The sequence below is a fragment of the Numida meleagris genome, chromosome 22 (assembly GCF_002078875.1).
Source record: "Numida meleagris isolate 19003 breed g44 Domestic line chromosome 22, NumMel1.0, whole genome shotgun sequence".
NCBI classification, from domain to species: domain Eukaryota; kingdom Metazoa; phylum Chordata; class Aves; order Galliformes; family Numididae; genus Numida; species Numida meleagris.
In genome coordinates, this window is record NC_034430.1 from 2,508,950 (window position 1) to 2,536,906 (window position 27,957).

General features: G+C 56.0%; 1 protein-coding gene across 1 annotated transcript in view; it reads left to right on the plus strand.

Moving 5' to 3' along the window:
- Nucleotides 1,003-27,957, plus strand: part of RUNX3 (runt related transcription factor 3) — a 43,674-nt gene continuing 16,719 nt past the window's right edge. The window contains exons 1-4 of the mRNA XM_021375383.1: nt 1,003-1,243; nt 14,736-14,980; nt 15,751-15,907; nt 19,990-20,094. Coding sequence (XP_021231058.1) covers nt 1,186-1,243; nt 14,736-14,980; nt 15,751-15,907; nt 19,990-20,094 — 565 coding nt within the window. The 5' untranslated portion in view covers nt 1,003-1,185. The remainder of the gene's footprint in view (nt 1,244-14,735; nt 14,981-15,750; nt 15,908-19,989; nt 20,095-27,957) is intronic.

The following is a 27,957-nucleotide window of genomic DNA, read 5'->3' on the forward strand; positions in this document are numbered from 1 at the left end:
AAACTGGGAGCTCTGTGTAGGTACAGCGTACAGATAGCAAGGGAATACTCACAGCTTTGTAGACCACAGAATAAACCCTTACATCTGAAGGAGCAAATTGGAGCACCCAGAGCCCCACCTGGGGAAGAAATGTCCTGATTCCAAAGAGCTGGAGGAGAAATGTTACAACAAAGGTCCATTTTGTGGATTGCAGAGGGACGGTGGCCAAGGCCAGTAGCCCCAGCTGTGCCCAAGGGGCTTGGTGCTGTGTCTGTGGGGTTGGTGTAGCTGTGATTCAGGGAAAAATGAAGTGGTGGGAGGGTGACCAAGAGAAAAGCTCCCTCCAGAGCTCCCCTCGTAGCACAGCTGATGGAGGTTTGCTTGGTGTGTGAATCAGAGCTCGCAGCTGGCACCTGATGCAGGGCAGGGACAGAGCCTTAAAAGCACCTTCCCCTCCTCCCCTCCTCACTTTTCTCCCCATTGACCCTACTGGGCCTTGAGCCAGGTGACGGCTGAACCTCCCACCCCTTTTTCTCCATGGAAAGAGATGCAAAACCCCAAAACAGCCCCAAAAGCAACGGCGGCAGGTCTCCGCTCTGCTCTGTGGAGAGCCGTGTTTATTCTGCCGCATGTGCTTCAGATTTTTGCTTAATGCTAATTCACATAAAATCCTTGTGAAGAAGAGCCACCCATCTACACATATGGAAGCAGTCTCAGCACCAGTGATCGTCTGCGAGGGCCAGGAGTCAGAAAGCCCGGCTAAAAACGACAGTGCAGATGAGTGGTGAATGTGGGAGAAGAGGCAGTTAAAAGGAGAAAACCACTGCCTGCAAATGGGCCGTTACTTCAATCACCCAATTAGGAACCTACGGGCTCTCTCCTCCGTTTCTTCTCAGGCAACGATACAATTAATTAAAGAGAAAACCTCTCGGCGCTCCCGTCTGCCGCTCGCCACGAACCAACGAACGCGCGCGCGCCATAAAATTATTATTAAAAAAAAAAAAGAAAAAGAGGAAAAAGCTCAACCCGGCCACCCCAGACACCGCGGGGGCCATTGACGCCACGGATCAGGTGATGCCGCGCTCCCGACCACAACGCCGCGAGTGAGCCGGGCTACCTGCAACGCCGCCGGGCTTTCCTCTTCCTCCCCGTCCCTCCTCCTCTTCCTGCAGCTGCTCGAGGAGAGCCCGACCACGGGGCGAGGGGATGGCTTCCAACGGCATCTTCGATTCCTTCGCCGCCTACTCCTCCACTTTCCTGCGCGGTGAGTGCAGCAGGAAACGCTGCTGGGGTGGTGGTTGCTTATTTGTTTTGTGAAGGAGCCGACCAGCGTTGGGTCGTGCCCCAGCTTTGCTGGCACGTCTCCTCTTGCTTCTCCTCACCGGGGCGTTTTGTTGGGTTCCCAATGCGTTGCGCCGTTGTCGTACTCATCCAGGTTTAGTGCGTGGTTTTCCTCCCGTTCGTTTTTTCCTTTTCCCGTGTGGTTGCATTCCCCTTGGGTAAGGGAGGGTCAGCACGTTGTGCTGAGACCCATAGGATCGTTTGAGTTGGAAGGGACGCTTCCAGGTCATCTGGTCCAACCTCCATGCAATGAATAGGGACACCCAGAGCTCTATGACCTCTCAGAGCCCCATCCCCTGACCTGGGGTGTCTCCAAGGATGGGGCATTTTCAAATGCTGCTCACAGGAGCATGAATGCTGTGCAGGTGAGATGCTTGGCGTGCACTGGGATATGTTCTTGATTCTAGAACCATGAGTGAAGGAACAGCAGGAGGAATCCAGGCTGCCCACAGCCCTTGCTGGGGAGCACGGCTGCAAGATGTGGGATGAGACCTTTTTGGGAGGAAGCTCAATGCTTGTAAAGAGTTGGGCAGAGCTCTGTGAGCTGCTGCCTTTTCCCTTCCTGGCTTTGCAGCTGTAGTTAAGGAGTTCAAGCAAAATCTTGAGCTGGTCATGGCCAGGAAGACCCAGGTCCTGGATGATGGCTCTGCAGATGGTTCGGCTGGACAGAACCTGAACAGACTGGGGAAGGGCGATGCCAAACCAATCCCTACTGAAGGAGCAGAACAGAGAAGGCTGCAATTCAGTGGGGCCATCTGGCTACGTGACCAGAAATGCATCAGCCATTCACCGGATTTTGGCCTATTTCTGAGAATACCAAACATGACGTGTGCTTTTGAGGCAGATCAGTGGTGTCAGCTTGCAGAACCCAGGCATTCCCTGTGTCCTCCTGAGCACTGAGTGTGGGATGGGGATAGGAGGAGCCAGAGTCTTGCAAACAGACACAAGGACCATGTCTGTCCTGCTGCCCTGCACTCAGGGATGGTGGCACTACAGATGTGTCCTTTGTACTCCATAGAGATAATTAAAGGCAGTCCCACGGCAAGGAAATAAGAGAAGTTTATAAAAACCATTTGCATGGCTCTTTTTAATCCGTACTTCTGCCTCCAAATCCAGATGAAGAAGTGCTGGGCTTTAACTGGGCTTGCTCATTCAGAAATAAAAAGAGCAAGAAACAGAACTATCACGTCTTGTATGCAATTTTCACACAAATAGGAACTCATAAAAGCAATAAATGTTTTTGTTTCAGACATAATTACTATTAAATGGGGGAGGATTAAACGATTGCTCCAAGGATGGAATATGGCCAGATGGTTTTCCTTGTGGAACCCAGAGCATCTTCCCCTGCACAGAATCATTAAGGTTGGAAAAGACTTTAAGATCATTCAGTCCAACCATCCACCTTCCACCAGATTGCCCGCTGACCATGGCCCCAAGTGCCACATCTCCATGGTTCTTGAACAGCTCCAGGGATGGTGACCCCACCACCTCCCCAGGCAGCTGTACCAATGCATTAACATTCTTCCAGAGCAGAATTCTGTCCTCATATCCAGCCTGAATCCACAGTTTTGCACGCAGCTACGTTTGGGTGAGCACTGCAAAACAGCCATGAACGCTCATTTAAATTCCTCATGGCTTTTTTTGGATTCCACCCTCTTCCCATTTTTTGTTTACATTTCTGGTAATATCCACGAAAACGGAGATCTGTTTGTGCAAACATTTAAGGAATGAATTGAAAAATCCCAAAGGTATCCCCTAGTAAGTCTGGAAACACTATTTTTTTTTTTTTTTTTTTAGTAAGAAAAAGTAGTTTTCAGCTCTCCGATGGAGTGGCCCATTGAGGGCCATCTGGGGAGCCCAAGCTGTGTGCTGGGGCCACAAAATCTGTGTTGTCTCCATGCTTCCCCCCCTCCTCAGGAAGGCTGTGTACTGCTCCGACCGCCTGTCAGTGGCTCTGCCTGTTCCAAGGGCACCCTGCTGGCTCATGGCATGTCTTTACTTTTTATTTTTTATTTTTTTAATAATGTATTTCTGTTTGTGTGTTTTGGGGTGGGGGAAGGGGTATAAATCCGTTGTCTTTCGTCACCTTGTTATGATCTAATGGGGAGTAGGGAGACAGTGGCATTTCCCTGCGTTGAGCACTTTAATTCATGATGATTTCTTAGTCTTGATCTCCTCTGATATGTCGTCAGTGTTTGCGGTCCACTGTTTTGGCCGCGTACAGTTTGGGAAACAAAGAATGAGCTGTGTGCTTGGATCCACACATGGTTGGCATTAGGAGCAAGAATGCGACTTCCCATCCGAAGCAGCGAGGCTGAGCCACGGCCACACTGTAAATATCCCCAGACGGGGCTGATAGCAGGAGCACGTGGAGCAGCCCCGAGGGATGGCCCCAGGCTCGGCCCCAGGCTCAGCCCCATGGGTTCACGTTCCCTCTTCCTCCCATTGCGTGCCCCCAATCCTTCTTACGGCCACGTCCAGGTTGGGGAGAAAATGTCATGACTGGGGTCATGTTTGTTTATTAGGAGTCATTGTTGGGGTCATTGTTGGGCCCATGCTGAAAATGAGCTGAATCAGCGCTCCCATCCCTTCCGTCCTGAGCGCAGAAATCCCTTTGAAGCCTTGGCCATCCCGTCAGTTGGGGTTTCTTGGTGTTTTTTGGGTTTTTTTTTTATGTTTTAGAGCTCACGTCACTTTCACACAATATTTCCTGCCCTGTGCAGAAAGCATCACCCAGACTGAAAGCCAATGGCGCGGGCTGAGCGCTGCTCCACGGTGCCTTCCCAAGAAGCCACGCTGGATGGTGGAGTAAATGCTCTTCCCAGCAAGGTCTGGTTGGTTTTCAAGAGACTTAGTTTTAATTGTTGGCTAAAACCCATCAGCCTTGTCCTGTCGCTGGTACAGCCAGACCAACACTGATTTAGAGGCAGGCTTTGTCATGGTTGCGGGGTGCCCCAACACCCGGGCACTCTCCCATTGGCCTCTCATATCCAGTGTGGTGTACAACCACCGTTCATCCTGGCCTTGCCTACCCCATCCTGGGGTCGGGGTTGCTCTGGGGTTCAGGGAAACATTTTGCATTTTTCTATGCAGCAAGATGAGAAAACCTCCTCTGTGCTCATGGAAGATGTCTGCAGTGGGAGTGGGACCACGCGGGGGTCTGCTGGGGGGCTTTGACCGCAGCATCCTCCTCAGCTCTTCCATTTCTGAAAATGTTTTAAATTTTATTTTCCTATTTATTTTATTTTTTATTTTTTAAGAGAGTGGGACAGTCAATGCGTCTGCAGTCTGGGGGTATTTTCCATAACATAAACATATTAAAAGAAAAAGAAAAGGGAAAATAAAAAAGAAACAATGATTTTCCATTCCCGCTGGAAGAAGCGAGCGCCTTTGGAACATGAGGAACAGATTACACAAGCTATTGTAAAATAAAATATAAAAAACAGCCAAAATAGGACAAGGCAGAGAGATTGTTTTTTAAAGAAGAAGCCGTCCTCAGTGGGGAAGGGAGACAGAAAAATGTGCTTTTTTTCAACAGTCCTTGTCATGCAGGAGGGACCTGCAGGAGCCTGACCTCTGCCTTTGGGATGGCCAAACCCTGCATGGGGAGGGCTGGAGGGAGAGGCTCTGGGTCTGTATTCTGATTTGGGAAGATGAGGGCTGGGCAGGGACCTCCTGGCTTTGCTGTCAGTTGTGTGTGTTTGTCTGCTATATCGGGCTGCAATTTCACAACTCAGCGTGGTTCGAGTTCAAATAGCTTCTAAAAAAAAATATATGAAAACAAAACGGTAGGAATGATGTTAGCAGCATGACCCTGGCCCCAAGTCAGCCCTTGGACCAGAGTCTGCGTTGGAGCTGAACCCTGCCTGGCTCTTCACACCCTCTGTGCCTGCTGGGCTGTGGCATGGGGATGGGCAGATGGGTTCCGTGTGCTACCAGTGCCCATGGTCTCAGCGTGGGGTGAGCTGGGTGCTGCAGACCAATGCATTTGCTTTCTGATCTTTGGAGCGAGCACGAGGGTTATTATGGGAGAGGCATGCTTGCTCCCTGCAGATCACTGTAGGGACATCCCGTTATCAGTGCAGTGTGGATGCTTCGTGCCCTGCACTGAGATAGGTGCTTGATCCTGTGCACAGAAAGCAGCAGTGGTTGCTTCTTTTCAGGCTGGCAGACGTGAAGCTGCAGATGCGAGCCGTGCCGTTCCCTTTAAACTCAAAGCATATGCATTGAGATAATTTTGGGACGGAGCACAGTGCCATGGTTTTGGTGACTTGAAGTCAGGAATAAACTGCTTAGAGGGGATTTGTGCCATTTTCCCTCATTAGGAGAGGGAGAAAGCATTGGCCAGAGAACTTAAAGAGTAAATCAGATGTGCTGTTCCAGGATTAAGCCCTTGTTCCTCAGCTCCTTTGTACCATGGCTGCATTTTACTGGCCACTTTTGTGCCCAATTACCTTCAACCGTATAATTAAACACCTCCTTTCATTAGCCCTGGGTCAGTTTTGGCAAATCTCACCAAAGGAGAGATCCCACTGCTTTTTCCATGAGCTCAGCCCAAGTGCCAGCCCAGGGAGCAGCAGCCCCAGCCCCAAGCACGGCGGTGGGGCTGCGGCCAGGTCCCCACTGGGGCGGTGAGGATTCCTCTGGCACCGTCCCCACCTCCCACATCAAAGCCCCAAACCCTCAGAGCTCCCCCAGTATTAAAAGTCCTAAGCACGTGCTTTAAGCTCTCCCTGCCTCTGCAGCTCACAGGGGCCTCTGAGTGGTGCAGCGTTTCAGACCCTCCTTTGCTCCACATCAGCGCTGCGTATTTATTTTTGCACCTTGAGCTGAGCACGGAGCTGCACTTCCCTTGTTTGTTTTATTTCTCCCCCTCCCAAAATTCATGGGTCTGCTCCTTGTTAGCTCTGCTTTGTTGGCTCTCCACTTACAGAGCTAGGTGCAACAGACCCGGGGATGGCTGGAACCCGTTGGCACAGGCTTCTTTGTGCCATTTGGGTCTGTTTGTGTCACGGTTTCAGAGGTGTTTTGTGATATACAAGAGATGGAGAGGGCGGCTGGGAGACCTGAAGGCGCTGAGAGCCAAATCAGTGCACTTCAGTCCTCAGCCCTCCCCCACCTGCGGCTCTCCCCATCACCTTCCTTTGGCCAGTGGGGGAACAGACGCCAGTGAAATAGTTCCTAGTTTGCCCAACCAGCATGGGACATCCTCAGCCTTCAGAAACATGGTTGGACCTGACAGGCTGGAAAACAAATGGATTTGGTTAATGTTGAAGAAGGGACGAGGTGAGGTGTGGGCACTGGTGCCCGTCCCTGGAGGTGCCCAAGGCCGTGGATGGAGCCCTGGGCAGCCTGAGCTGGTGGGGGGCACCCAGCCCATGGAATGGCTTGGAGCTGGAATGTCTTTGAGTTCCCCTCCAACCTCAGCCGTTCTGTGACTCTATGACAGGGCTGTGATGGTGGGGTGGGTTGGGATCCACTGCTGCAACGGGGAATTCACACTTTGTGTCCCCAGACTTTGGACGGAGACGTTCCACCGCCTGTCCCACCACCTCACCACGGCTGTGGCTGCATTTCAGCAGGAGAGCAAAGCCAGTGAGGCCTCAAAACCCCAATCCTGTGAAAACGCAATCCCACTGACATAAATGGAAGTTGAGAGCGCTCGCTCTTGGCAGGGTTGGCTCCTACGTGCGCGTTTGATCAGCGCAGCAGATTGAAATGTCAAGAATGTGAGCCTGCCGGGGCTCGCAGCGCTTTCCTTGAAGGAGCATCACCCCGATGGGAGCTGGGAGCTCCTCAAGGCCAGGTACGGGCCGTGCACGGGGCAGTGGGGCGGAGCAGGTTGCGGTGCTGGGGATGGCACGAGCACCGTTATCGCTGCTCTGCAGATGGAAGCTGCAGCACTTGCCGGAGCCCACGAGCAGCTTGTCCGGGGTCCTTGGGGAAGGCTGCGGTGGAGCTGCGAATTGAACCCAGACAACTTGCTTCCTCCGCCAATGTCTTCTCCCGGAGCCCACGCTTCCTGCCAGCGAGGGCCCTCTGTTCAGTTTTAGGAGAAAATGTAAAAATATTCTCCAAAACCACATGATCTCTTCCAGTTTTGGAGGTTCAGGCGGTCCCTCCAGCCAGACGCAGAATGGCCCCGGCCCGAGGAAACAGCTGAGGTCGCGTTTCGCAGATAAGATCCCCGCTCTCCCCGCAGAGCTGGCTGCTCATGCGAGACCCAAAGCCACGACCGCGTTGTCTGGACAAGTTCTCCATTTCTCTCGGCTCCGGCCCTAACCTGCAGCTGAGCCGCTTCGCTTCCTGGCCCGTGGCCTTGGCCGTTTCAGACAGCTGACCCAGGCAGACAGACACCTCCAAGCTTTTAGAAGAAACTTCTGCAAAAAAGAGCTCACTGGGGGGGGACTGGAGGCAGCGGTTCCTTTCCCAGGCTGCAGGAGATGGATGTGCACCAAACAGTGACTTAACAACGTCCCCTAAAGAGCGCTGCACTCGATTTGTCTGAGCTCATAGCCAGAAACCAGAAAAGTACCTTCTGCGTGGCTGTCAGTCTGTGACTAATTCCGTTCAGGTCAGGGGGGTTTGTTGGGTGCCTGCACAGGGTGAGGTGCGGTTAGGGCCCTCTTTGGGGCTTCTTTTCTGCAGCCGCTCCACACCATCCAACTTAGCAGCCGGGGGGGTTTGTTGCCCAGGAGAATCTCTATTAGAAATACGAACAGAGAGCGTTTGCACCGGAAAAAAATAATCCGAGGAAGGAGCAGAAGCGGTGCTGCCCAGAGCCCATCGAGTCAGAGCTGTCCGACCGCAGCTCCGCCGTGACACCGCGGTGGTAGCGCATCACCCGGCGTTATTCGTAGAAGTGAAACTGGTGAATAATTGCAGAAAGCAAACCAGCCTGGAAAAAACAAAAAACAAAAAACAAAAAACAACGGTCTGAGCGTGAAGGACAATTTGCTGCTGGAAGCAGAGGGCAGTTTTCTCCAAATGACTTTGCTATGTGTTGGCCGCTGACGGCCGTCTGAGGTTGTGCTGTGTCACTGGGGGGGAACCTTCACTGGTTCTCTGCGGAATGCCACAGTCTGTGGGCATGGCAGGGAGCAGGGGTTGATCCCACGGGGGGGTGAGGAACAATTTGTGCAGGAGAAGCTGCTCCTTGTTTTGTGCGAGCAAGGCCAATGTGCTGCACTGATGGAAGCACGCAGGGCGCGATCACGGCAGTGGCATTGCACAGGGGCTGCAAGGCAGCCTGAGCTCCACGTGCATCACCTGCCCTGAGCTATGGGGTGGCATCACCAAGCTGTTTGCCCATGATTTCATGTTTTTGTTTGTAACTGGTATGATCTGCAGGGAATGGCTGAGCGCTGTGATTTTCAGCGCCCGTGGCATCTCCTTGGGGGTCTGGCGTGTCCCCAGTGCAGGTTTATCACCGGGGTGGGACGGCCCCTTGAGGTCAGCGTGCACCACAGTCCACAGGAGGACCCTGGAATTGTAGGGGTGCTGAGCAAGCGGCTCGAGCTGCAACATGGACTGGGGGCAGCGACAGAATGCAGAGAGCTGGGAGCTGCCCCCGGGGCCGAGCTGATGCTCGCAGCCAGCAAGTCTGCTCGTGCTGCACTCAGCAACGCACAGCAGGGTGGAGAGATGCGCTGCCGCCCTCCTGTCGTGCTCCTGCAGCCGGATGTGATCTGCTTGCTGCGCACCTTGCAGCTTCTTCGGGCTCCACCGCTGCAATCTGTCTGTGCTTCCTGTCTGCTACCTCTGCTTTTTTGCTTCGGTGGGGCTTCTCCGCGCTGTTCTCTTGCAGGAGAACCACCACCACCACCACCCTGCGCTTGCGGTGCTGTGCAGCTATCTGCCTGCAGACAGGTGGGGAAACCCTCACCTGGATGAAAGCAGTTGGGTTGGGCTTGCTGACAAACCATCTGAGACTCAGGGGGAACTCTTCCACCTCCAGCACGAGGGTATTCCAGGAAGGGCTGTGGAATTTAGGAAAGCTGCTGCGGGGTATCTCTGCTGCCCGGGGGGTGGTAGGGTGAGGCAGCAGAGCCCACCATGTGCTGTGGAGTGATGTACAGGGTCGCCACGGGGAGCTGCTCTGTTGGTTGCCTGCTTAAAGGGCTGTGGGCGGCGAGGTGCCCTTGGGGAGCGCAGAGCAGGTTCCCCGTGCAAGGCTGAAGTCCTGCAGAGAAGCTACAGCTTAGCCACTAAATGGATACGGCATGTTTGCACCTGCCTCTAGAGCTGGTTTTGTTGAGATGTAGCGCTGAGATGCTCTGTTAGACCTGAGCCAAGGGAGACGCTGGATTTCCAACCAGCGCCTGCTGTGCACTGCCAGCCCCTCCTGCCCTCCCTGAGCCCCCATGTCTGCACCCACCCCCAGGGGGATTCCCAGCCACCACAGCCCCCAAGCAGCGACAGCTGAGCCCACGGCTTGCAGTGGGGATGTAGGTGAGAGCGGGGAACGTGAGCACTTCCCAGCGGCCGCTTTCTCTCCGCTCACATCTGACTTCCCCAGCAGCCCGGGGGGGGGGGGGGAGCACCGCGCGCCCGTCCGATGCCCAACATCACGGCAGCGTTGGGGCCGGGCGGAGGGAGCAGCGCTGGGAAATGCGTGCAGGGAAACACCGCCGCACGCTCAGCACGGGGGCAGGGTGCTGCCCTTCCGTGACAGCCGCTCTCCTCGAGCTTAGAAATCACACTGTGCTCTTTTTTTTTTTTTTTTTTTTTTTCGCATCGGCCCCGTCGTACTTTTCTCGTCGTCATGTGCCTTTCGGTTCCGCTTTCCGCCATCCAGACGTTTCCCCTTTTTCTTTCCTTTGGAATTTTTTTTCTTTCTCCCCGTCGCGCTGTGGGGTTATGGAGGGCTCTGGGTGGTGCATCCACCCCATGGTTCCTCCGGTTGAGGGAGACGTGCCCTCCCTCCCCATAGGGTCCGGCACGAGCATCGCACCCCTCGAAACCCCAACAAGCAAGAACCCCCCCCAGACTTCAACAGCTCTGAATAAAGCCCTGTGCTTCCAGTTGTTACCCACCTTGGGGCGTTTTTGGAGGAGATGGGATGTCCTCAGGTGCTCCGTAACCTTTGCGTGAATGGGTCCTTTTCTCTGCATAAGCACTTTCTTAAAGGCACATCGGGCTTTCATTCTCCACTTCAACCATCGCGCTTCTCTGTTCACTTGTTTAAATCAAGCATAAAGCTCTGACTGTTCTTTGAATATTTATGACCAGTTTTTATCTCATGCCATGCATACAAAACATACTTGATTTCTTTCCTAAAAGTTTTTTCAAGTGCAAAGTTTTAAAAACATGTGGCTTTTATTGCAGGCAGGAATGAATAACAGCATTCCACCAGTAACCACATTAAATGGAACAGTAATATTCATATGCGTAAGGGCAAAAGCTGTCTTGTTTCCTATTTGCAGTTGAACTCTGAAATTAATTAAGAACTAAAAGGATCTGACAGTCATTAGGATCTTTTAAAAAAGGAGTGGAAGTGGCAGATGGGACCCATGCTCCACAAGGCTCTGCCATGCACTATCAATAGCACCGAGGATGCGCGCCCCGGACACGCTCTTCGTTGCTGCCATTGTGGGGAGAAGAGAATCGCGGTTCTGAACAATGTAGAATGGAGCTTTTTTGACTTCAGAACCGCAGGATTCACGTCAATGGCCCTCGTGGTCCTCTCCGCATCACGGCCCGTCCTGTTGGTGCCGCACAAGTGCGGGTGTTGGTGCTGCACGCGGCGCCCGCGGGACGGTGCAAGGGGAGCCGTGCGTCCCGGCTCTTCTTGCATGCTCCGTGCCAACAGCAGCAGCATTGCTGGTGCTGCACCCTGCAGCACAGTGCACAGCAGTGACCAAAACCTTCCCCAGGCAGCACGGTGGGAATTTTGCATTGTATTTCCCGAGCGATGGCATTTTGTGCCAAAACTCCCACCAGCGCCTTCCTCCTCCTCCTCTGGCTGCTCCGAGTGAGGATCCCACCCGCCCGGCCCAGGGCTGCTGGTGCAGACAGCGAGGTGCAGTGGGGTTAATGGATGTCCCCGCTCGGGTTTCGGTGACAGCCGTGGCAGTGGGTGCTGCAGGCGTTGGGTACCCGCTGCCCCCAGGGCACAGTGGCCCCGCAGGAGCTGTCAGCAGGATGGGGCACACAGCCACAGCCCTCCCAGTGAGTTCTGTCTGGGGCAGACGCTGCCTTTTCTCCCCACAGTTTCCCCCTATTTCTTCCCCTGAGCACCGCAGCTTCCCTCCTGCAGGAGCCTCTGGTTGCAGCACCCGTAATTGCCTCGAGAAGAACCCGTTTTGCCGGTGACACTCAGGGGTTAAAACTGTCACCATCGCACACCCCACTGGATCGAGCATCTGCCGTTTGATTTATGAATGAATAGCACGCTCCCTCCCTGCATGCTGCTCTCAGATCCCCATCCCTTCCCTACAAAACAGATCCAGACACCCGCATGGCCCTACTGAGCACTGTGCTCCTGAGACGGAGCTTGCGATGAATTCTTAATAGAAAGCTTCCTATAAGGCCCTGCGCCCGTCGAAGCGAGCAGCTCTGCTGCTAAATAGCAGCTCAAATGAATTACCAACTACAGAGGAGGCTGTCAGGGAAGCAGTCCCAACAAGTAATGATTTAAAGAGCCACTGACCTCCCCGCAATGTCAACAGGGGCGTCAGTGCCATGAGGAAGCGCAGGGCCACAAAATGAAGCATTGGGTTAGGGGGGTCAGTCTGCCTGCATTGCTCCGAAGTGGAAAAAGTCAATGGGGGGGGACAGAGGGTGGCTTTAGGGCGGCTGCTGGGGACAGGCAGGACGTGGCACCTTGTGCACCTGGGAATACCCCCCCCTGGGTGACCGGCTGCTGGTATCTGGGGAAGGTATTTATTCATATGGCACCTTGAGGACATGGAGATGTTGTAACTGGTATAAAAAGGGATTTGAGAACTTTGTGGGCAGCAGGGCTGTGCATGGGCACTGACCTCTGTCGCACCTGGGTGTGGGGGAACAGCAGTTGGACAGACTGCAGGAAGCAGGCAGGTTTGTGTCCTCTCCCTGAACAGCATCACCACTCCTCACCGAAAGCTGCAGTGAGTCGGGCTAGATGAAACGCATTTGCATAAAGCTTAATGAAAGGCAAGAGCCTTCTAGGGAGGGCAGCGCTCACCCAGCCCTGTGCACAGCCGTGTGCCACTGCACCAGCAGCTGTGGAACCCCCGAGGATTTCCCAGGGGTGTACAGAAGGGCCGAGCCCCACTGTGGGATGGGGCTGACCCATTGGACATGGGGCTGCCCTATGTGAGCTCCCTGGGGCTGGGGCTGACGTGCCCCACATCGGGTGCTCAGGCCCTTCCTGGCCACCCATGGATGGATCATCTTCTCACTCGGTGGCTTCTGTGCAGAGGAAGGGAAGCGGTCACCTCTGCAGGTGGGGAGCAGGCTGGGAGGAAGGGGCCGAGGTGACGCATTATGGGCTGTGCTCTGCAGGGATGTGGGCTTTTAGGCAGAGCCACTTTAAAGGCAGGTTCCCAGCAGGACAGGAAAAAAAGAGACAGGAAAGGAAGGAAATGTAAAGCCACTAAACCTGGAACCAAGCATCGCGCTGATCCCAGGGCTGTCCCAGCTCTGTGCTTCGCGGCAGCGATGTTCTGTTTGCCCCATTGCACCGGCTCCGTCGTTCCCAACCTGCTCCGGTGAGGGAGAACCGGTAGGAACCTTCCGTGCCACCTCTCCGCCCGCACCCCGGATCCCGCAGCCCCGGGACGGGCCCGTGGAGGGGAGAGGGACGGAGGGCCCTGGGCTCAGGCTGAGGGAAGACCGGGACCGGAGTCTCACCGCCGTGAGCCGCGGGAAGCGGACGGCAGCCACCGGGCGGCTGCGGAGCAGGGGGGGGGGGCTCTACCGGGCCGGACCGCTGTTCCCGACGCCCGCCCCGTCGCGGAGCCGCGGCGCCAACGAGCGGTGCTACGGCCGCACTGCAGCGCTGCCCGCCCGCGGGGCACTGCGCAGGCGCCGTGTGCCCCCCCCACCTCACGCGCACACCCTCTCCGTGCCACCCCCGGGGAATCCCATGGGGATCGTGGCGGGGGGGAACTACTGAGCCCCGGCCAAGGCCGGCCCGCCCGCAGTGTGCTCCGGGCTGTGCGAGGGGCGGGAGGAGGGAGCGTGTCTCCCCCCCCGGGGCGCCGAACGGGGGCAGAAAAAAGCGCTGAGCGCGGCGGTGCGCGGGGAGCTTTTCCCCTAAAAAGGGCAGGAGCGCAGCGGGACGGGGCTTAACGGGGCGAGGGGACCTCCGCTCCTCCCTATTAACAGAGTGTTTTAAAACGGGCAAACAAACAAAAAAGCAAACGCGGGGTTATTTTTTTTTCGCTCCTGTCCTCGGCTCGGCTCCGTGGGACGGGAGCGCGGCTCGGGCCCCTACGCGCGCTGCGGTTTGGGGAGAGTAACGCTGCGTTCGTTTACAGAGGAGCTCAGGGAAAGAAGTCTTGAAAAGAAAAAAAGGAATCGAAGTTGCGTTCCGCACAGCCCCCGACGGGCCCACAGCTACGGGCGGCCCCGCACGGCCCGGCCCCGCCGGACCCCCCCGGCTCAGAGCGCCCCGTGCCGCCCCCCGGGGCTGCCCCCCGCCCTCTCCCGGCGCGTTCCGCCTCCCGGTTCAGCGTTGCCGCGAAGAGGCCGACGCCGCCGTTTCGTTCCGGGAGACGCGGTCGCTTCGCCAACGACTGCGGTGGGGTCTGGCCGTGCCCGTTCCCGCAGCTCCCGCTGAGCGCTGCGGACGCCCCGGGACCGCCGTGGGCTGGAAGCCGTGTCCAGAGACGGAGAGCAGCGGCCCTCCCCGCTGAGCGACGGCCGAACTACGGCGAGTGCACGGGCGGTGAGCGGCCCCCGGAGCCCCGACGTACGGCCGCTCAGCCCGTACGGACAGACGGGGCGGGGGTCGGTGAGGCCATGCCCACTTTGAGGGAGGTAACGCCCCTTTCGGCGCTGCCCACGCCCCTCTGCCTCCCGGGAGCCGGGCGGGGGGCGGGGGGGAGGTCTCCCATTGGCGCGACGCCCCGTCACTCACGGCCGCCCCGCCCCCCCACCGGGGCCGGCAGTAAATACGGTGCCGGGCGGCGCGGCGGCACTGGGAGCTGCTGTCGGGGCCGCCCGGCGGAGGGGAGCAGCCTGCAGCCCGGCCGCGACGTGGCTCTGCCGGGGCTCCGCGCCGCTGTTCCCCGGACGGGGCGGGCGGGACAGCGGCGAAGCCGCCTCAGGCGCTCCCCGGGAACGAGCACTCCCCCGCGCCGCCCCCCCGAGAACGGGGAACTATCGGGACGGGGTCCGGCTGCTCGCGGCGAGCCCCGCCGCTCTCCTCGCACCCCCCGGCCGCGGCGGCTCCTTAACGCCCTCCGTTGTGATGCGTATTCCCGTAGACCCGAGCACCAGCAGGCGCTTCACACCCCCCTCCACGGCGTTCCCCTGCGGTAAGATGGGAGAGAACAGCGGGGCGCTGGGGGCCGCCGCCGCGGGCGGTCGGGCGCGGCCCGAGGTGCGCTCCGTCGTGGACGTGCTGGCGGATCACGCCGGAGAACTGGTGCGCACCGACAGCCCCAACTTCTTGTGCTCCGTGCTGCCATCCCACTGGAGGTGCAACAAGACGCTGCCCGTCGCCTTCAAGGTAAGGAGCGAGCTCCTTAGGGGGGTTCCGGGGGGATTATGGGGCTCCGGGTGCCGCTCCCCCCTCTCGCCGTTTTCCCTCCGCCCCTCTCGCTTTAACTCGCTCCTGACATCACCGTGAGGAGAGCCGCTCTTATTATTTTTAATCAAGTCTCCGCGTTGCCCTCCGGTCACGGCATCTTAGATATTCCGTACAGTTAGGAGCTCTCAGGCAACTTTGAAGTGTAATGAAAGCGGAGGTTAATTACCTTCCCGGGAGAGAGAGGGGCAGGGACGGAAGAGCCGAGCCACGAGCGGAGAGCGAAGCGCCGCAGCGGCTGCACCGCGGTGCGCTCGGACGGGGCGGCCCGGGCCGGGGATGGGGAACGGGGCCGGCTCCGGGAGACCCTGCGGGATGCGGGGCGGGGGGGGGGGTCTGCAGTGCGGGTCCCGGCCCTGGGCAGATTCCTCCGTTGCGCCTCGAGCTCCGCAGCGCAGTTCTCCCTAATCGAACCCCCGCCCCAGACAGCGGCTCCCCGCTGCTTGTAGGGCAGAGCCTCGGCCCTCCGGAGCCCCTCGCTGCTTTCTAACCTCGGGTCTAGGCTCGCTTTTCTCTTCCTCTTCGTTTTGTTAATTTTTTTTTTAAACTTTCCTCGGGAGCCCGAATCGCTTTTGGTTTCCTTTTGTCTTAGGGGAGGGGGAAGCGGGTGGGTCTCGAGGGGAGGAAAGCCGTGAAGCAGTTCGGCTCAGACCGGGGTCACCTCCGCCTGAATTCTCCTCGTTCTGCCCCAGGTCGTGGCGCTCGGAGACGTCCCCGACGGGACAGTGGTGACGGTGATGGCGGGGAACGACGAGAACTACTCCGCGGAGCTCCGCAACGCCTCCGCCGTGATGAAGAACCAAGTGGCGAGATTTAACGACCTCCGATTTGTTGGGAGAAGCGGCAGGGGTAGGTGTCGGCCGGGGAATGGTTGGTCTTCCTGTTTGGTTTTTATTTTCTTAAAGGGGAAAAAAAAAAAAGGAAGAAAGAAAGGGGTTGGGGGGGAAAAAAGCGCTATTTATTTTTCATTTAACGGCGTGTTTCTTGCGAACTGCTAGAGGCGGTTGTGTTGCTGCGGGGTGTGCAGGGAGGAAACCCGGGCCACGACCCCCACCCCGGCACCAAAGCGGTTCCTGAGCGGGGTCGTGAGCACCCCCAGGGCTGCGGCGGTGCTCCGCTCCTCCCGGTGATTTTCCTCCGCTGAGATGTTCGGGGAAGGAGGGGGGGGGGGGGGGGGGAAACGGCCCCGGGGGGCCCCGCAGCCCCCTGGCCGGTGCGAGGGTTTCAGCCCCGACCTCAGCGCTGCGGCACTGAGCGATGAGATGCGGTGCGGGGTCGGAGGAGGGGAGCCCGCTCGGGTCGGCTCGTTGTTCACCGACGGAAATCGGGCGGTGGGGTTCTCCTAGGAAGAACGGTGTCCTCCTGCAGGCGGGGATGCGGGGAGATTCGTTCTTAGCGCCGTGGGAGATGCGGGAGCCGGGCGGTGCCCTTTGCGGAAGGCAAGGTTTTTCCCCTTGTTTGCTGGATGGGGAAACCAGAAGGGAAACGTTACCTTCTGGCTCTGTCATTTAGCCCTACACCGATCGCGGGGATGGTTTGACAGCAAACCATCCAGGAAATGAGGCTGTGCCATCTCCAGAGCGGAACGAATCCCCCGAAAACAGCTGGAGAAAAGCCTTCCCCCTCCCAGCCGCGTCCTACCTGAATTCCCGACAGCGTCAATAGCATTTCTGCATTTCGTCACCAATAAACGCTGCAGACTGAACCGCTTAATTCATTCAAGAAAAAATATAATAAGAATGCTACACGTTAATGGCCATCTGGTAGCGTTTTCTCAGTCTTTGGATGCACACACACAACGTCGGATCTATTTTGACTTCTCTGCATTAATTAAAAGCAGTGATGTTAGGAATTATTTGCATGTAATAACTGTTTACTTGTTCCTCTTTATGAAACTTGAATAGTTTACATTCTTTCATACATTTCCTTTTTCCTGTTGGCTCCTTCTCCAAGTTGCAGTTTCTTTAAAAACTCTCCGCTTAACTGGTTGCAGGTTGATGGACGGAAAATGTTTTTTTTCTTTTATGAATTAAGCTTTCATTTCTGCAATCAATTATTCTCTCCGGCTCTTTTCTTTCTGTTCTTGTTTTGTTGTTGTTGTTTCTTTTTTTTTTCCTCCTTTTCCCTCCTCCTTCCACAAATCTCCAAACGCAGCCCAACCTCGGCTCGGCTCTTGGGTGCGTTCGGAGCTTTCCTGCTTTGCTCTCCCGTGTTGGAAGCGAGCAGCGCTTTGCCCATCTCCTTCCTCCCCCCCGGTCCTCATCGCACCTCGGAGAAGGAGCAGAGCTAAGGGCAGATTTCATCCTCTTCTCCCGTGGGCGGTTGGGCTGTGCCCCCCCTCCTCAAACCGAGGGGGCTCTGAGGGGTATTTAGTGCTCAGAATCGTTCCGCTTGGGTATTTTTTATGCTGGGTGCCGCTCTCGCCTTCGTGTTGAATTACTGCAAGCCCGGCGCTGGCTTTGTTTATACCGGTGAAAATCTGAATTAGCTGCCCGGCGTTTTGTTGGAGCAGAGCTCTGTGTGTGCGTGTGTGTTGGTGTAAATGCGGTGTGTGTGGAAACGCGCCCAGCGGGTCACAGCGAGCGCTGCGCCCTAAAATCGGCACCGGGAGGCTCTCGTTTTGCGAGCACTAAATGGTTCGGCACTGGGCGTTGTGTTCGCACTGGGGGCAGAGGCAGGAGCAGGTCCATACCCACCCTACCCCCCCAACCCCTCCATCGCCTTCTCCATCTGCAAAACAAAGGGAGAGGAGAGGGGACATCGCACACGGGGGTTCGCTGCGAACGCTGCGCTCGAACAACCCGCCCTGCTCGTACGGCGGTGTCCAAACGAAAGCCGGGGGCCGGGGGGGGGCTGGGGGCTGCGCTGCACCTGGAGAGCCCCATTGCGGGGCCGGGGGTGCGGGACGGAGCGCTGGGTGCGGCTGTCGGGGCCGGGAGCGGTGGATGAAGGAGGAGGAGGAGGAACGTCAGCCCGGGTTTCCCGAGAAGGAGGGAAATGAGTTCAAAACGGTGCTGAGTAATAATGGTCGTTTTCAAGTCATGGGAGGATTTTTTTTTTTTTTTTTTTTTGTGAGCTTAATTTGTTTTTTTTTTTTTTGCCATGAGGAGCTGAGCGTGGTTGGTTGTGCGGACTTCGAGTTTTTTTTTTTTTTTTTGTGAGCCGGTGGGGAGGCAGAAGTGTCGCGGCGGTGGCTGCGTGAGAGGTGAGCGGGCACCAGAATGCGGGGACGTGGTCACCTGGAGAAAGAGCATCTATTTAACAACAACAAAATCAAAGGAATAATGAAAAAAAAAATCCGAGCCAGCAGAATGCAGCAGAACCAGCACGGAGCTGCAGCTCTGCTCGGGGTTTCGCTCCCAGCCGATGCCTTTCTCCCCGTGAAAATAGCTCTTAAAATAATGTGCCTTCGTAATCCTCACCCGTGCGGCTCGGGTTCCGCGGCGCTGCGCTGCCCACAGCTCTGCTCCCGTCGGTTTTTCCGCGGACGCGCTTTGCGCGGAGCCCTCCGCGGGTGCGGAGTCCGTCCTAAGAGAGAGGTGAGGGTGGGGGGAGGGGGGGACGATTCCTTCTCACGTAGAGGAAGAGCTGAGAGCACTGCTTGGTGCTGTTCTGCGGGTTGAGGCAGGGCACGGGATTTTTTGCAGAGTCGCTTCCCCACCCGGGGACTGCGGGATATTCTCCAGAGGCAATAATAAGAAGCATATATGGAAGAAGAAATTTATTATTATTATTATTTTCCTCCTAGCTGTATAAGCAGCATTTATTTTTTGGCTGTGGGCACTCTCAGGTCCACTCGTAGCATCAGCTGAAAAACCCGAACCAGGGGAAGAGGGAGGGGGGAAGGCTCTCCCTGCGGAGCTGGGGTCGATGCATGGGTGCTTTGGGGTGAACCATGCTCACCCTCCGGCTCTGCAGCACCCGATGCCTTCGTGATCCCGCAGTGGGTGCTCGGGGGGGGGCTCAGCTGGAGCTGCTCCCTTGCAGCCAGGCTGCAGGTGCTGTAGGGTGTGTGGGGTGAGAGCTGAGCGGGGGCATACAGCTGCTGCTGTTGTCTCTGCCCCCCCCCCCCAGCATGGGGAGATGGTGCCCTGCACCGCGCTGTGCCAAAAGCATTTCTGGGCTCCACGTGGGAACCTGTTCTGCTGGGGCTGCACTCCCAAATCTGGCTTTGGAGGGTGTTTTTTTCCTTGCCTTTTATTTTTTTTTTTTATCGTTATTATTTTTTAATAGTGAAGGTGACAAGCTTGGTGCTTCAGTATTCATCACTACAGCCCCTCGTGATGATGTGTGCCATCTCTCTGGGCAGCGGGTTCCTGCTCCCCGCATGGGGCTGGGAGAGGGGGCACAGGGACAGCCCCCCCTGGCCGGAGGGTCATGCAGGGGGGGCTGCTCCTGGCTGGGTGAATTCGGGCTGGGTTCAGTGCCCATTTCTGCCACAGCTTGGTGTGGCTTCACCCATCCTTTGTCACGTCTACTGTGGTGCCATGTCGGCAGATTGTTCCTAAGGAGCATGTCATGGGTGCCAGGACCCAAACCTGACCCTTGGGGGGGGTGGGGTGGGGTGGGGTGGGGGCAATATCCAATGCTGCGTTTTGGGATTGAATTCCTGTGGGAAAAGGGGAAACATCTGCATGGGGAGGAACTGGTAGGCTGCTGTGGGTGGAGGGATTGATATGGGGACAAGGGGCTATCCAGGAGGGTCAGGGCTGCTCAGCGCTGGTCCAGGCCCCTCTGCTGCAGTAGCAGAACCCTGGCAGAGCCAGCCAAGCTTTGTGGCTCAGCGATAATGTCCCTAAAATGAAATGATGCGCGTTGGAGTTTGGTGCATGCGAATATTTATGTCTGAGCGCACTCCAGCAGGAGTGATTTTCTTTCAGTTGAACCCATGTGAATATCCTCCTCCTTTTTTTCCCTTCACCTTTCCTTAGGAAAAAGCTTCACCCTGACGATCACAGTGTTCACCAACCCCACCCAGGTCGCTACATACCACCGAGCCATTAAAGTCACCGTAGACGGACCCCGGGAGCCACGACGTAAGTTCTGTGCTTTGTTTGGCATGGCGAGGGGTGCCAACAGCGGGAGGGGTTGGGTTGCCAGCAGCCTGAGCTCTCCTTGGCCATGGGGGAAGGACACGGCTTCATTAGCAGCACGGAGTTAACGAGGTGCTGGTGCAGCTGGGTGAACCCCAGGAGCGTGTCCCCTCCGTGCGCTGCTTGGGGCTGGGGTGTTTAGCTGGAATTGCTGCTTCCCAATCCCTCAGGCTGCCCCGTGCCTCCCACCCACCCACCCAGGGGGCACCTGCCGCTCGCTGCCAGTTTTTGCTTTCGTGCTGCACAGCCTCTGGCTGGCAGCAACCACCGGCGTGAGGAAAAACCAAGCAGACAGCTCAGCCACAGAACCACCCCTCTGTGTGATGGGCTCCGCTGCAGGCAGTGGGGGCTCTGGGGCGGCGGCAGCTCGGTGCAACCCATTCCTGGGGTCGGGGTGGTTGGAGCTCCCCACGCTCGGAGGGGTTGGGGAGCACGTCCCGCCGCCGTGAGCACGGCTCTGTGCAACCTCGGCCCGGCCCCGCCGTCCTCCAGCTCACCCAGCACCACCCCGGGGATATAAAGCGCAGTTTATTCGCTTTGCGTGTAAAGCCGTCGGTGCCCAAATGGAAGGGAAGCAGTTTGATCCTTCTAAACATGCTTCAGAAAACATTTTCTGTTGACGCTGTCGCCGGGCCATCGGCACCCCTTGATGTCAGGCCAGGTCGGGGCTGTTCCCTCTGCAAGAGGGTTTTATTTACATTGCTTCTTGTTGATTTTTCGTCCCTCCTTTTTCTTTTTTTTTCTTTTCTTTTTTTTTTTTTCCTCTCTTCGCTCGTTTTTAATTTCGGAGCCTCGGGTGCTGGAGGCTTTACGTGAGCCTGCAGGGCTGGGATGCTCGTTTGCAAAGCTGGCACCCAGGAGGTGCAGCGCCGCTGGGTTTGGGTCGGTTGGTTCCTCAGCCCGAAGCGCAAGGCACGGCCCTGCTGGTGGAGAGCACTGCGGGTCGTGGTGGGCGCTGCACAACCCGGAGACAAGCAGCGGGGAATTGCACAACAGCTCCAGGTCAGGAATAGAAACCAACCAGGTCTCCTGACTCCTGCTCAGCCCCTTATCTGCCGCATCAGATTGCCTTTCTAATAATAATAATCATCGTCGCCATCGCAGGGAATATATAAATAATAATACACGGCGAGATAGTTACTACTCTGAGCGTTTGGTTTGCTCTGATTTCACCGATACTCGGCGCTCGCCAAAACCCCGGCTGAATCACACCCACTCCTCCTCCTGCATTTCAACACCTCGGCCAGCCGCCGCCGATCTTTAATTTAAAGGCTCTGATACGGAGGCGCAGGGTTCCACCGGGCGGGAGCTGCGGCTTTGAGCCATGGGCACACGCTCTCCCCGGCTCTGTTTGCGTCGGTGCCGTGCCTTCGTTTGGCACAGTGAGCCAAAACCTGCCACGGAGCAGCTCGCCCTGCCTCCTGCTTGGTTTGCCCCAGGGATGCTGTCCTGGGATGCAAGGTCAGCGCTTTGCTGCCGTGCTTTTGGGTTTTTTTTTTTTCTGGTCTGCGTAGCTGTGCTGGAGATGTCGGCTCTGTAAGGAGCTCTGCGCAGCGTTGACTTGTTGGTTGTGCCTTTGTCTTGCGTGAACCCCATGGGTTAATCAGGGAATCATAGCATAGGATGGCTGAGGTTGGAGGCGACCTTAAGGACCAACCGGGGCCATGGGCTGGGTGCCCCCCACCAGCTCAGACTGTGCAGGGCCCCATCCCTGTGTCCCCAGCCCCGCAAATCGCTGGCCTGAGCAGGATAGACTTGAGTTGGCTTTTTTTATAGCTTTTTATTTTTTTTTTCCCCTCCTTTTCAGATGATTGTAGATTTGTTGGCAGGAAAGGGAATTCACTTATGACCGGTTTGACCCATGTTTGGTGAAAATCCAGACTATGGGGGGGAGGGGGGGTAGTTTTCTTATTTGTTATACCCATGGCTTTGCATTTTTGAATGAACCTGCCATTAAAACTAAAACCAAAAATCCTTTTGCCCCTCCCTTCCTCCCCATGCGTGCACCCATGACGCAGAGCCGCTGCCTGCAGACTGGTTCAGGATGGCGATGTCAGAGGTGGTTTTCTGGCCCGGCTGCCACTGGGGGGGCTTTGGCACAGCACCCCCTGCTCAGCACTGCTCACCTGGAAGAGCCCCAGGGCTTTGGCTGAGCCCCATGGCTCCCGCTGCCCTCCCTGCTCTGCTATGGGAGGCGAGAGCTGCCGCCAGGGCTTGTGGTTGTTTGACGTGTGTGTATACGGTACAGGCACTTCATAGATGAGTGTGTCTGTGTCGATATGCCACGTGCATTTAGGTGACAGTGTGCTTTTTGCCCCTTCTTGACGGCAGTGTCGCAAAGGAGAGGGACGTGGTGAGCGTTGGGTGTAGGACCGGTGTTGGTCAGGGCTGGGCTCTGGTGTGACCGCGCGGAAAAGCATCCTTCATACGGAAAGAATTGGCCATTTGTCTTGGGATCCTGGGAAAGCCCTGGGCACCGTCTTCTCAGATGCGGTGAAATTCCTCCAGCAAACATTCTCGTGGGGTTTTTGGCCAGAACCGTGGCTCCTCTCCATGCCCCACCTCTGAGCTTCCCATTCATCTTCCACCCCTGTCCCATCGCTTCATCTCAGCCCTTGAGCAACTCTTTTCACTAAAGCTGTGCCCAGAAAACATCTGAGGAGTTGGAGATCAAGTTGAGTGGGGTGAGAAACGGCGGCGAACGCGTGGCAGGGGTGGGGGTAGGGGGGGATGTTGGGCACTGGGACTCACAGCTCTGAGCCCACAGAGCCCTGCTGGGCTCCCATCATTGCCTTGGCCCCACAGCTCCCTTGATCCGCTCTTTCTGTTGCGCTCTGCTTTGCTGCAGGTTTGATCTGCAGAGGACATCTTTCTTTTTTTTTTTTTTGGAGTTGACACCTTAGCTCTAAACAAATGGCGTGTCAGGTGCCGAGTGTTGACATACTCTGTGCAAACAGGAAGTAATAAAATATTTGAGCTTCCTGTGGAATTTCCTTCCCCCCCCCCCCCCAACCTTCTCTGCAGCTCTCCATTTAGCAGAAACCCGATTTGGCCGCGCTGCAGCCCTCGTGTAGAGGCTCTCCTATCCACAGGAGGCAGGAGGTGGAGAAAGGAATAGCTGGGAGCTATGCAGTGCTGTTTAGTCTATTCCTGGATAAATGAGAGCATCTCCAGGGCCTCCCCTCACATCTCCCTGCTGGCTGCGTTCCCTTTCCCCTTCCCTTCCTACAGTTCTGTCCTCCTCCTTGCAGTCACTTCTTGCCAACCCTTTCCACTTCCTCCTCTCCTCCCCCCTCCTTCTGCCCATCTCCTGGGTACTCTTTGCAAGGTCCTTCTTTCTTCCTTTCAGCATCTTTTCTATTTCTTTTTATTTTTTTTTTGCTGATGTTCAGCCTTCCTGAACGCCTGCTCCCCAGCTTTATAAAGCCCTTCTAGCCCTTAACCCCTTCTTTTTGCTTCCTACCCCATCCTGACCACCGTGGTGAGGAGTGAGGGGAACCCAAGCAGAACCATAGCCCTGTGGGGCAGCACACGCGTGTGCAGCCGTGTCACCAGGAGCGCACCCACCCCTCAGGCTGTGGGTCCTGGGGAGGTGGAGAGGGCACGGGGTGGCTGTGCCAGGATGCTCAGAGCCCTGTGCTTCCCTGCTGAGGGCTGGACCACTTGGTAGAAGCTCTGGGGAAACAGTGCGATGGAGATGTGTTGTATTTATAATTATTATTTTATTTAAACCCCCCCCCCCCCAGCAAAAAGCACCTAGGGATGGAGCTGGGCGCTGGGCGCGGACCTGCGTGCTTTTAACCTGCGGCTTCGCACTCTCTTCTCCTACGCTGATGGGAAGGGCAGCAAGGACTGGGAGGGCAACACACGGGGTTCCTTCACCCCGCCGACCCCAGCACACTGCGGGGCCATGCCGGACGTGCGCATTGCACTGACAGCTCTGAACGCAGGGGATGGGCCGCAGCCACGGCTCCGCTCGCCCCCAGCGCCCCGCACGCACGTAGCTTCTCACCTCCCACGTTTCTGAGCCGTTTCCAAGAAATAAGCTGGGTTTTGCTTTGATGTTCTCGAGAGCCGGGCTGAGGGTTTCCCTCCCTGCCTGTCCCCCGCGTGCGACGTCAGGCCGAGCTGCAGCCCCGGCCACGCGCTCTCGGCTGGGAAATCGAGAGCTTGTAGTCTGCAGAGGGTGGAAACCCTCCTTCCTGCCCCTTCTCCGTGCCTGAGCGAGGTGTTGGAGGTGTTGGTGACACCTCTCCCTCCCCAGGAGGTGGGGGGGGTTAGGGGGTGCGAGGCTGTGCTCCAGCAGCCCATGTGTTGAGGGGCTCGTGGCTGTAGGCAGAGGGGGGGAAAAAGGCTCCCCAAAAATAGAGGAAAGGCTGAGCTGGGAATGGGGAGAACGGCCTGAAAGGGCAGCGGGTGCCCCCAGCCCCGTTTCTTAACAGTGGGGGTAACAATGTGCCCCGAGCTGCCCCGATTACAGCACCCACAACCTGCCCTGGGAAGCCTCTTTGGTGCTTTTCTTTCTTTTTTGGCTTGGAAGGTGCATCTGAATCTTTTTTTTTTTTTTTTCCTCAAACTGTAGTGGCTTTTGCTTTTGATTCTCAGTCAGTCCTCTGGTTTGAGGCAGAGAGGAGGAGGATGTATGGGGCCGTGCTGGTGAGGACAGTGACCCTGCAGCCCCCCCACCCCCATCCCCATGGCTGCAGAGCAGTCTGAGATTTGCATCTAGAAGCAGCCAAACTGAAAACCTGCTTGACTCAGGAAAGCGAAAATCGGAGCAACGATCTTCATCAGAATAAGCTCCGCAGAGACCCCGGGGTGGTGGTAACAACTTGGAGCTGCCAGGTGTCCCCTATGGGGTGTGCTGCCCGAAGCTGAGCCCCCATACCCCCAGATTTGGGGGTGTGTGTGCACCCCTTCTGTTGTCTTATGCTGGGGCATAGCTGCCCTGTGCAAAGCTGACTCTTTACAGCATCCTATCTTCATGCCTTCACGGCTTAAATGCCATAAAAAGTACAAAATTGTGTTTAATGAACGGTGGGGTTGGTTGTTTCCTTGCTGACTGCTAGTTTTTAACATCATCGATGATTTCTTCCCATATTTCTGACTCCTTGGTAGTTCCTTATAACAAAGAGCTCCTCTTTGGGACTTCCCTTTATTGAAGCAAGAAAGAAAAGCAGAAAAAAAAGAAGAGGGAAAGATCAACCAGGAACGTTCTGATTACCTCTGAGAAATGCAGATGGCTTCTCTGTTTGCATTTAGACCGAGCTGAGAGCTGTGTCGTGCCAGGGTTGTACGACTGCAGATCTTTATCTTGGCAGAAAGGGTTTCTCATGGGGATGCGTGAAACTTGAATTTGAGCTGTCCTTGAATTTCAAGCCAGGCTTGTTGCTGGAGTGCTCCCATGGGGTGACAGTTTGGGGTATTACTGGGGTCTTTTGTGTTCTTCCTCTGCTTGTCCTCAGTGAGATATAAATAAAGAAATGTTTCCCAGTTTGTCCGGGAACAATTAAAAGTAATAATAATAAGGGACAAAAGAGAAAATAAAAGGAAGAGGAGAAATAGACGGCCTCGGTGCTTTTTAGACAATTACTTGTCTACTGTAAAATCACTTTAATTTGTTCTAATTTCAAGCGCGGCACTCACACTGTGCCAATATCCCACGTCTCCAGACCTGTCCCCTTCCCTGGGGAGGAAGAGGAGGAAATCCTTAGTGACAATTTCCTGCTTCCTCTATGGACCGCCCGCCCTGGCTGCATGGTGGCCGCTTGGTGCTGCCCCAGCCCCATCCATGCTGGGGGGGTCCGGGCTCTCTGCTCCCACCCCATCCCAACCTGGAGGAGCAGAAGGGGCTCTGGGCACGCTGTGGGATCAGTGGAGCGTCCCATTTGCTTTTCAAGCAGAAAGAAATGAAACTGGGTGCTGGGCTGATGGCAAAAGCCTCTCCCTGTGCCCCCTCCTCTGGGACTGGGCAGGGGACGGTGCTGGGGGGCACGGGGAAGCGGCGCAGGGCTCGGAGCTGCCGAGTTCACGCAGGAGTCCCTGCAGATCAGTACTTGCTGTGGAGCAGGGTTTCTCTGTTTGTATTCCCATCGCTAATGTGTTTTGATCCCAGCGGGTAAATCTGAACCCTTTGGTATCTGCTGAGACCATCCAGGGCATTGTTTTCTTGCAGAGGCAGTTCGGGACTGCTGTTGATACATGCATGGCAAGCAATTATGTTAAACTACCTCCTCTAATTTCTTATAGGCACTGCTGCCCTGTTAACCCCTTCTGGGCAAAGGCGAGAGTCGGGGTTCAGCTCGGGGGGTGGCAGGCACAGAGTGGGGCAGTGCACGGAGCTCAGAGCCCTCCCAGGAGGGCAATGTCCCCCGGCTGCGGGTTTGCATCACCCGCTCCTGTAACCCCAGCCTTGAAAGAAGCAGTAACAGAGCAACCCAAATTATACGGGCTCCGGTAAATTGGCTCCTCTAATTATTTTATTTGCTGCATGTAGCGCATTCCACCTCTGCTTTTATAATCACCCGGCGCATAATAACTGCAAAATCATTTCACTTAAAAACGACCGATATTTTCTAAGCAAAGCAGCATCGGGAGTCAGAGCGGGGGAATTATTTTTTTGCTCACGGTGTACAAAGAATCTTTGTTGAAATTGGTTGCAACACCTCCTGCTTTTGAAGGCTTTGGAAAACCCCAGGGCACGGTTCTCGGCTGTAGGAGAGCATACCTGATTCTGCTCCGGCTCCGCAAAATAAAGAAAGAATTGGGACTGGAGATGAGGGCATCGCTATTGCGTTTGGAGGAGGTTATCGTGGAGCAAAGGGATCATCTGATGGATGGGGGATGTTTGGGGAAGAATGGTTTGCTGAAGGATGCTTCCAGAAGGATCGGTGGGGGGGGTTGGGGTTGTGTCGGGTGTTGTACAGACAAATAGCAAGATAGATTGCTGCTGGATGTGGTGGTGTGAGCCTGGCGGAGCTGTGCTAACAGATGAGCTGGGATGGGGCAGGAGGGGCTGTGCGTGCTGGGATGCACCGGCACCAAAGAGGAGTGTTTGTACGGAGGGTATGGTGAGCTTTGCAAAGGGGCAGTTTGCTGTGATGGTGATTTGTCCCTGTTTGTAGAGTGGATCCCACAGCCTGGTGGGCAACGAGTGGCGTGGGAGCACGGCGTGTATATGGGGGCTGTTGGTGAGGAGCTGGGGCTGTACCACGTGTGTTTATTGACACAATGCAGCCCCGCTCCCCACGGGAAGGATTTGCAAGCTCAGGAGGACAGCGCAAAGGATTGAAGATTGAAAGGAGGAAAAAAAAAAAAAAAGTCAATGCTAAAAGGCAAGTTTCATTTCAGGGAAGACAGCAGCTAAAGGACCAAAACTATCAAACAAAACCACAAGATCACATCAGATATCGGGGCAGGACACGTCTCGTTTCTCCCTCTCGAAGGGCTTATCAGCACAACCCATCGCTTCGTGATGTGGCAGAGGGAGGAAGAGGATTTGACTCAGAGTGAGATGAAATTGAGTTCCTAAGACCCCACTCTTCGCTGCCGGAGACCCGTCACCTGTTCTGAAATCTGGCAGAGATAAATCATATCCTGCAGCGGAAGGTGCTTAGATGCTGTTTTGTGTTATTTTATCTTACTCTTTCCAGCATATCTACGCACTGAGTGGGAGAGGGAGGAGCGGCAAACCAGAAATGGGGAGCAGCCTGGTGCCTGCAGCCCTCTGAGCCATGGCACCAAGGATGCTGGCAGTGGATGGGGCCAAGGCCATGGCTTCCCTCTCAGGGCTGCTGGTGTGGGGCT